Source organism: Sinocyclocheilus grahami, unplaced genomic scaffold (assembly GCF_001515645.1).
Source record: "Sinocyclocheilus grahami isolate Dianchi unplaced genomic scaffold, SAMN03320097.WGS_v1.1 scaffold306.1, whole genome shotgun sequence".
NCBI lineage: Eukaryota > Metazoa > Chordata > Actinopteri > Cypriniformes > Cyprinidae > Sinocyclocheilus > Sinocyclocheilus grahami.
In genome coordinates this window covers 696,483-706,073 of record NW_015505485.1, presented here as the reverse complement: position 1 = coordinate 706,073, position 9,591 = coordinate 696,483, and the positions used below count along the sequence as shown (strand labels likewise).

At 35.3% G+C, this 9,591-nt stretch overlaps 2 protein-coding genes across 3 annotated transcripts in view; one reads left to right on the top strand and one right to left on the bottom strand.

Annotated features, from left to right (window-relative positions):
* LOC107601512 (neutral alpha-glucosidase AB-like) overlaps positions 1-807 on the bottom strand; it is a 28,841-nt gene extending 28,034 nt beyond the window's left edge. Inside the window, exon 1 of the transcript XR_001610941.1 lies at positions 586-807. The gene's annotated coding sequence lies outside the window, so the exon portion shown is untranslated. The remainder of the gene's footprint in view (positions 1-585) is intronic.
* Positions 808-1,939: 1,132 nt separating this feature from the next.
* Positions 1,940-8,874, top strand: LOC107601481 (HRAS-like suppressor 3). Of its 2 annotated transcripts, XM_016293665.1 has the most exons (6): positions 1,940-1,981; positions 2,255-2,292; positions 2,902-3,010; positions 3,811-4,079; positions 4,427-4,549; positions 8,813-8,874. In XM_016293665.1, the coding sequence occupies exons 2-5, from the start codon at positions 2,284-2,286 to the stop codon at positions 4,544-4,546; spliced, it is 507 nt and encodes a 168-aa protein (XP_016149151.1). In that variant the 5' UTR covers positions 1,940-1,981; positions 2,255-2,283; the 3' UTR covers positions 4,547-4,549; positions 8,813-8,874. The 2 variants fall into 2 exon arrangements, with proteins under 2 accessions (XP_016149151.1, XP_016149150.1); XM_016293664.1 differs by lacking the exon at positions 8,813-8,874 and having other exon boundaries at positions 4,427-4,687.
* Positions 8,875-9,591: the final 717 nt, after the last annotated feature.

Genomic DNA, 9,591 nt, shown 5'->3' with positions numbered 1-9,591 from the left:
CCAAATAATGTTCTTTTTAGCAGCATCATATGACCCCTTTAATAGGCTATTTAATAGTAGTTTCCATTCCAACTAACCCCATACAGTGTGACAACATGTTACATTTTAGGAATGCTGTCACAAAATGTCAACATGTTCTTCTTAAACTGTATCCTGGGCAATAACAGTGAAAATTTTAATTTTATAAATATACAAAAAAAAAAATGCATATTTATTCATGCTTTTGCAATGTAAAACCTTTTACCATGCCAGGAAATTTTACTGAACCTGAAATAACAAAGAAATGCAATGACAGAAGGCATGATATTGGACCAAAAATGGACAATTACAATGGGGATTTATGTTTCGAGTAGTTATTTTTTAAACTTAACATACTGGACTGAACTTGGCAAACACCTGCTGACTGTATCATTCCTATAAATCAGACTAAATAAACCACCTTCGTTCATGGCAGTAAAAAGAGAACAATATTTTGTTCATTCATACAGATAACGCAGTTTAATGCAAACTGCAATTGCTTCCATAAACTAAAGCATTGTTTTAGAAGTTATTGGTAACATGTATGATTATTCTATTACTGCTCACCTGTAATTGTTTAGAGGAGTGTGGCAGTGAGACGTCTGCATGGCTGACAAGGCATTCCCTTCGAACATAGCAGACTTCGTTTATGTGCTTATGCCAAATACTCCATGCACAATATTTTATCTATATAAAAAACTACAACTACAATGGGGGAAAGGTGCAATATTTGCAACTTTTAACAATTTCAACACCGCTGCAATGAACGATGCACTAGAAAGCGGAAGCTCTCGTGACGCGTTTCAGAAAGGCGGGGCATAGAGGAGAAACAATAATGTACAGTATGTGGAAAATAATGTTTTTTTTTTTTTTACCTTAAACCGCATAAACACAATTCATTACACCAAATAGACCAAATAATGTTCTTTTTAGCAGCATCATATTAATAGGCTTTAATAGGCTATTTAATAGTAGTTTCCATTCCAACTAACCCCATACAGTGTGACAACATGTTACATTTTAGGAATGCTGTCACAAAATGTCAACATGTTCTTCTTAAACTGTATCCTGGGCAATAACAGTGAAAATGTTAATTTTATAAATATACAAAAAAAAATGCATATTTATTAATGCTTTTGCAATGTAAAACCTTTTACCATGCCAGGAAATTTTACTGAACCTGAAATAACAAAGAAATGCAATGACAGAAAGCATGATATTGGACCAAAAATGGACATACAATTACAATGGGGATTTATGTTTCGAGTAGTTATTTTTTAAACCTTTACTTAACATACTGGACTGAACTTGGCAAACACCTGCTGACTGTATCATTCCTATAAATCAGACTAAATAAACCACCTTCGTTCATGGCAGTAAAAAGAGAACAATATTTTCACTTCTAAAAAATAATCACACCAAGGACCATTTAAAATGAATTAGGGAAGGCAAAAACATGATTAAAAATAGTGGAAAAACTTCAAATGAAATCACCAGTTACATAAGATATTGTTTCATTTATATATTCATATAAATTAAATACTAAGATAGATCTTCATTAAAAAAAAGTTATCCGGCAAATTTACAGCAACAATAAAACATTAATATAATGTCAAGTCAAGTCAAGTCACCTTTATTTATATAGCGCTTTTAACAATACAGATTGTGACAAAGCAACTGAACAGTATTAATTAGGAAAATAGTGTCAATAATGCAAAATGACAATAGTAAACACTCATTTTTCAGTTAAAGACAGTTCATCATTGAATTCAGTGATGTCAACATCCAGCTTAGTTCAATAATATCCTAATTATAATATCCAATAATATCCTAATTACTTAAGACCACATATATTATGAAATGAATACCTTGCTCAAGGCTTGGATCGTAGAGCTCAAACTTTTTTTGTTAGTTGCGAGAGTCGCTGATTTCACTTCAGAAACAGCATCACTGCGACGTACTTGTAAGTATAATATCCTAATTACTTAAGACCACATATATTATGAAATGAATACCTTGCTCAAGGCATGGATCGTAGAGCTCAAACTTTTTTTGTTAGTCTGTTTTAGAAAGACCGAAGTTCTACCATCTGATGTTTATTTCCGATGTTTCAAATGAATTTATTTACGATAGCCTTTACACGAATGTACATAAAATGTGATTTATGTAATTTAGAGAATATGTTCCTTGACATAGAGATTTAAATTGTCGCATAATTGTTATGTGTTTCTAACAGGATGAAAAAAGTGAAAGTTTGAGGTTGCAATGGCCAAGGTAAATATTTGAATGACCTCAAACAAATGGAAAGAATGAAAGCTCACAATTACATAGCAAATAGATATTTTTGTCTGTCGCTAAGCAATATTACGTACCAGAGATACTACATAAGTGCAGTGCATGTCAACAGAATACGTGGCTATAGCCTCTCTCTGAAACGGTTATACTGTATGTCTATGTGTACAGTTTCGCTTTCTTGATTTTATCTGGCCTATTCACAAGTGCAATGGTATTGCTTTCAGTTAAACAGTATACCCTGATAGCACAGGTACATCTCGGAGACGGTCTGCATTTACATCTGCAAGACGTATTTTTTAGAGAGTTTGCTCATCTGCAATACGTCTGTAGGACGTTTCCTTTTAAATGTCAAATAGACGTCTATTAGATGTCTTTAAGATGTTTATGATTTAGAATGTATGTAAAACTGACATCTGACAGAGGTCTGTCAGACGTTTGTAGACAGCAGATGCTTTCCAGATCAAGAGACCTTTAACAGATATCTTGCAGACGTGCTATCTGGGATAGGCTAATATTACATTTTGTTGACAGATTAATTGGCTCTGTATTTATGTATTTATAAATATTACACCTGATATTGCCTCCTAGTACGAGAAAAAGCCAGAGCCCGGAGACCTCATTGAAATCTCCCGAGGTTTATACCAGCACTGGGCTATTTATGTTGGTGAAGGTTATGTGATTCACCTGGCACCACCCTGTGAGTATTTTACATGCCTCAAATGATATTTAGCTTAATTTGCATTGAATCTGAAACATTCCATTTAAAGGCACAATATGTAAGATTTTTTTAATAAAAATATCCAAAAACCACTAGAACAGTGTTATATATTTTGCTGACTTGTGTACTTACATTATCCCAAATGTTTCGAAGAATGTTTAAATCCAGAGAAATAAGCAATTTTAACTAGTGACACGGACCGTGTCCATAGTGTCATTGTGTCGCCTGCCAATGACGTCATAACCCCTCGATTTCCGGTTTTGTTTTGTAGAAAACATGGAAACACCAAAGACGCTTTAATATGTTGTGCGTTTTAATAGACCGGTGACGACCGCACAGAGTAGCATTATAACAGAACTTTCAAATGTATCTAGTATGATAAAACAGCGCTGCTTTACCCCACATACGCACGACCGGACGGAGAGGAAGCGGTCAACTGTGGCATAATAAAAGCTCCGCTGCTTTCGAGCCGTGTGTCACGCTCGTTCAGCGGCCTCGTTTCACTTCGACGGCTTTCAGCCTCACCCTGCTTCATTCTACTACATTAATAAATCATTAGCTCATCCATGAACATGATTTCTGCCCGAGTCCCATCGGATTGCATCGGCTGTGGGGATGAAGACGAAAACTCCCATGATTCCACACTCAGTCACGGCGTCATCAAACTACGCCTTTGTCTATTTGTTTATTTTGAATACGTGCCCTCTAGCGGCGAAAATTACATATTGTGCCTTTAAGTCTAATTATTGCTTTTACTTTTCCATTTCTTTTGTCTACAGCTGAACATGCTCATGCTGGGGCCAACAGTATCATGTCAGTACTACATGAAAGAGCCACAGTGAAAAAAGAACAACTTTATGAAGTAGTTGGCAATAATGATTATCGTATCAACAACCTTTTGGATGAGAAATATAAGCCACGTCCTGTTCGAGAGATGCTACAGGATGCACACAGTTTTTTGGGAAAAGAACGTCCATATAGTGTGTTTACAAAGAACTGTGAGCACTTTGTTACAGAGCTGAGATATGGAAAACCACAATCCCGCCAGGTACAGTTGTTTGGCATGACCTGGCATACTGGGATAATTCACACAAGTACTGTTACTGAATTATAATATTCATAAATGCAAATCACTGTATTACAGGGCTATTTATGGTAAAATATTTTAAAATAATTTATTATAGGTTTAAGGTCACAAAAGCAACAACTTTTCACACAGTGAATTCTCTCTTCCTTCGGCTTGCTCCCTTTTAATCAGGGGTTGCTACAGCAGTGTGATCCGCACAACCGATTTGGCACATGTTTTACGCCAGATGCCCTTCCTGTTGCAATCCAGTACTGAGAGTACTTTTCACACAGTGAATTAATATAGATCATTTCTGTTTATTCTAATAGGTGCAAGATGCAGTGAGGACTGTTGCCGCAGGGGCTGGTGCAGGGCTTGGCATTGGAATCATTGCTTATGCAGTTGCAACCTTTCTTGGTTCAAAAGACAAAGAGAAGCAGACACAATGAACAGTGAGAAATGAAGAACTAAAAGTACTGGATTATTTAAAGCCAATAAATTGTTTGTTACTTTTTATTAATTTTAAATAATTGAGATAAACCATTAAACTTAAATGTAAAAACTTGGCAGCCTTAGTTTTATGAGCACAAATGGAGAAATTCATAAATAGAATGTAAAATCTATTGTGGTGTAAGGTAACATAATAAAGAAATGAGTCCATAGTCCACTGATAAATCTTTCTGTCTTGTTCTTCTAATTTATTTATGTATTTTTTTTAAATATATATCACACATTTATTTTTCTACTAGACTTTTATAACTGTCTATTATAACCAAAATATAGAAAGCTGAATACAGTGGCAGCATGAAAGACGCATTTCTAGTAAGGCTGCATATAGGCTGCCATGTCATCAAGCTCCCCGCACAGAGTAGCGTTATAACAGAACTTTCAAATGTATCTAGTATGATAAAACAGCGCTGCTTTTTTCCCCCCCACATACACATGACAGGAAGGAGCGGAAGCGGTCGGCTGTGGCATAATAAAAGCTCCGCTGCTTTTGAGCCGTGTGTCACGCTCGTTCAGCGGCCTCGTTTCGCTTCGACGGCTTTCAGCCTCACCCTGCTTCATTCTACTACATTAATAAATCATTAGCTCATCCATGAACATGATTTCTGCCCGAGTCCCATCGGATTGCATCGGCTGTGGGGATGAAGACGAAAACTCCCATGATTCCACACTCAGTCACGGCGTCATCAAACTACGCCTTTGTCTATTTGTTTATTTTGAATACGCGCCCTCTAGCGGCGAAAATTACATATTGTGCCTTTAAGTCTAATGATTGCTTTTACTTTTCCATTTCTTTTGTCTACAGCTGAACATGCTCATGCTGGGGCCAACAGTATCATGTCAGTACTACATGAAAGAGCCACAGTGAAAAAAGAACAACTTTATGAAGTAGTTGGCAATAATGATTATCGTATCAACAACCTTTTGGATGAGAAATATAAGCCACGTCCTGTTCGAGAGATGCTACAGGATGCACACAGTTTTTTGGGAAAAGAACGTCCATATAGTGTGTTTACAAAGAACTGTGAGCACTTTGTTACAGAGCTGAGATATGGAAAACCACAATCCCGCCAGGTACAGTTGTTTGGCATGACCTGGCATACTGGGATAATTCACACAAGTACTGTTACTGAATTATAATATTCATAAATGCAAATCACTGTATTACAGGGCTATTTATGGTAAAATATTTTAAAATAATTTATTATAGGTTTAAGGTCACAAAAGCAACAACTTTTCACACAGTGAATTCTCTCTTCCTTCGGCTTGCTCCCTTTTAATCAGGGGTTGCTACAGCAGTGTGATCCGCACAACCGATTTGGCACATGTTTTACGCCAGATGCCCTTCCTGTTGCAATCCAGTACTGAGAGTACTTTTCACACAGTGAATTAATATAGATCATTTCTGTTTATTCTAATAGGTGCAAGATGCAGTGAGGACTGTTGCCGCAGGGGCTGGTGCAGGGCTTGGCATTGGAATCATTGCTTATGCAGTTGCAACCTTTCTTGGTTCAAAAGACAAAGAGAAGCAGACACAATGAACAGTGAGAAATGAAGAACTAAAAGTACTGGATTATTTAAAGCCAATAAATTGTTTGTTACTTTTTATTAATTTTAAATAATTGAGATAAACCATTAAACTTAAATGTAAAAACTTGGCAGCCTTAGTTTTATGAGCACAAATGGAGAAATTCATAAATAGAATGTAAAATCTATTGTGGTGTAAGGTAACATAATAAAGAAATGAGTCCATAGTCCACTGATAAATCTTTCTGTCTTGTTCTTCTAATTTATTTATGTATTTTTTTTAAATATATATCACACATTTATTTTTCTACTAGACTTTTATAACTGTCTATTATAACCAAAATATAGAAAGCTGAATACAGTGGCAGCATGAAAGACGCATTTCTAGTAAGGCTGCATATAGGCTGCCATGTCATCAAGCTCCTTCGAAGGACATCTCAATTTGAAGGCTCCTTAGTAGGCAGTCTATGTTTTGCATCCTTCACTCGACTTGTTTTGAAGGATGCATCAGGTGTATCCTTCACGTCTTTCAATCACCCATATCCTTTTCACACATTCCAATTTGCCTAAAAATGGCATGGCCACCCCACTGGCCCCCCTATTCACCAAGCCCATGTTGACAGTTCATGCTTAACATAGGATAATACTTTAGGCCAAGCTCTACACATATCAAACATGGACTTAAATATTTTACATCAAAATTAAACAGCAACAGACATTCATTTGTTGAGAATTTCCTCTGTAAATTCCACCTAAACTATCCTGGCGTATGCTCGCTTTAGCTCGCCACTTTACTGCAGTGTTTGTGAGGATTGTGAAGTTTGTGAAGATCGCTTTGAACTTGAAATGGACAAAACTCACAAGCAGTGTTGGATAGTAACTGATTACATGTAATCTAGATCACGTATTCAGATTCCAAAAATTAAGTACCTGTAATTAGATTCTATTAATTAAAAAATATTTGTAATCAGACTACAGTTACGTTTTTATTAATTAGATTACTACATATTATTCACACAATAACAATAAATTATTTAGAATTTATTGGTTCTCCCTTATTCTTATTTTCATTCATCTTTTAAAATTTCCTTTCTAAAATCGCCTACTGCTTATATAGGTTTAGAAAGTCTTCCAGTTTTGTGGACATTTACACAAAGACCGTTGACCACTGGCTGTACAGAAGTTAAGCTTAATTTTTTATTTTATTGCCTTTTCATCAAACTCACAAACCCCTGCAGTTTGCGAACCCCAGTTTGGGAAACATTGACGTAATGTAATGTTTAATGCACTTCATGTTGTTAATTACAATGAATGGAATATATTTTCTTTCTCTTTGTATCAATATGATACAAGATTGTTATAGTTAAATCGATGTGACAAACGAGTTAGATCAAAAGTAGTCTGATTATATTACCTAAAATGTGTGATCTGTACCTGTAATTGTGTAAATTAAATTATATTAGATTATATTACCTAAAATGTGTAAATGTGTAATGATCACGTTACTTAATTACATTTTGTCATGTAATTTTGAATCAGTAACAAACTATAATTGATCTAAGTAATCCCAGTCCAGTAATCTACCCAGCACTGATCACAAGCAAGCAAGCATACAAGATATTTCAGTGTTTCATTTCCCATGTAAAATTCATGGATCTTGTAGTGTTTATCTCTCTGTAACTTTTACTATCAACTTTATTTTTAAAATACTAATTTCCCATTCACTCTTTAATGATTTCACCCATGTCAGCTGTGTGAACTCTAAAGGCCGGGTAAATATCGATCTCTATTTTAATCTTTACCGATATGAATTCTTGCATTTCAGGATCGTTCTTTTAGTCTGTGCTGTTTTCTGTTGATGCATGAACAAAATTGCCCTAAACATTGTAGCGCCTACAATCCAATAACCGCAATAGCTTTCTACTTTGCTGTTTTTAGTGCAGCTATTTAATAAGAAGTTTATCGCTGTATAAGACACAATTGTGTTTCCTAAGCCAACAGAAAGAGCTCGATACCTATCTCAAACAAGAGCGCATGTTTGAGCACATTTACAGTACGTTTATGCGTTTATATAAGTTAACAAAACCACAAGCAAACACAGTTTCACTTTCTTCTTCTTTTCTCTTTATCGGTTCATAGTAGGGGGAGAGTGGGGCACAACCTAACGCGGGATTAGCTGTAAAACACGTGGTTCAAAAGTACACAGGACAGCATGACGAAACGTGTGGAATGTTGGACACGTCATGTCACAGCTTTAATTAGATTACATTTTAAAATACTTGTAATCAGACTAGTTCTTTTGTTTATTGATTACATGATTATTATTGACAAGCTATATAGCTCTTTAAAAATGTTACAAAATATGAGGCCTGATGATATTGTGTCCAAGTATGTAGGAGTGGACTTCAATGAAATCTTCCTATATCAACACTGAGCTATTTATGTTGGTGAAGGTTATGTGATACATCTGGCACCACCCTGTCAGTCATTTACATGTCTTAAATGATGTCTACTGATAATTAACCTAAAAATGACAATTACGTCATCCTTTACTCACCCTGGTGTTGTTCAAATGCCACATGCTCTTCGCTTCCTTCTTTTTCAGACCACATCCCTTGTATTGAATCTAAAACATTCAATTTTAAATCTCATGATTGTTTTTACTTTTACTTTTCTTTCAGATAGCTGAAGATGCTCAAGCTGGGGCCAACAGGATGATGTCAGTACTACACGAAAAAGCCACAGTGAAGAAAGAAGAACTTTATGAAGTAGTTGGTAATAATGATTACCATGTCAGCCACCTTTTGGATGAGAAATATAAGCTTACATGGAACTGTGAGCACTTTGTTACGTAGCTAAAATACGGAAGAAGACCACAGTCCCACCAGGTACAGTTGTCTGGCATGACCTGACATATTGAGATAATTTACACAAATACTGTAACTGAGTGTTAGTGAATTATAATGTTCTCGTAAATGTCTTAAATTTTAAAATTACTGCATTACAGGGCTGTATTATGGTGAAATATTTTACATTCATTTATTATTAGGATTAAGGTCACAAAAGCAACACCTTTTCACACGGTGAATTACTATATAGATACTTTATGTTTATTCTCATGGGTGCGAATGTGGAAATGGCAGTTGGTCGTACAGCAGTTAGCATTGGAGTTCTTGCTGCTCTGCTGTAGCCAGACAGAGAAGCAGACAGTGAACAGTGGGAAACGAAGAAGTACTATTGTGGAGGCCTTTGATTATTTAAAGTCAGTAAATTGTTTGGTGCATTTTACTCAATTTAAGTAATTTAAATGAATAATTAAACATATGTAATAACATAAGAAAATCTAAGTTATTTGGTAACTCAACAATACAGCAATGAGTCTGTAGTCCACTGATTTTATATATATATATATATATATATATATATATATATATATATATATATACAGAGATGAGGGTAA

What these genes read in the sequence shown, in the direction of transcription:
- LOC107601481 (XM_016293665.1), top strand. An exon ending in GATTCACCTGGCACCACCCT is followed by an intron (nt 3,011 to 3,810) that starts GTGAGTATTTTA and finishes TTTTGTCTACAG; the next exon opens with CTGAACATGCTCATGCTGGG. An exon ending in GAAAACCACAATCCCGCCAG is followed by an intron (nt 4,080 to 4,426) that starts GTACAGTTGTTT and finishes TTATTCTAATAG; the next exon opens with GTGCAAGATGCAGTGAGGAC.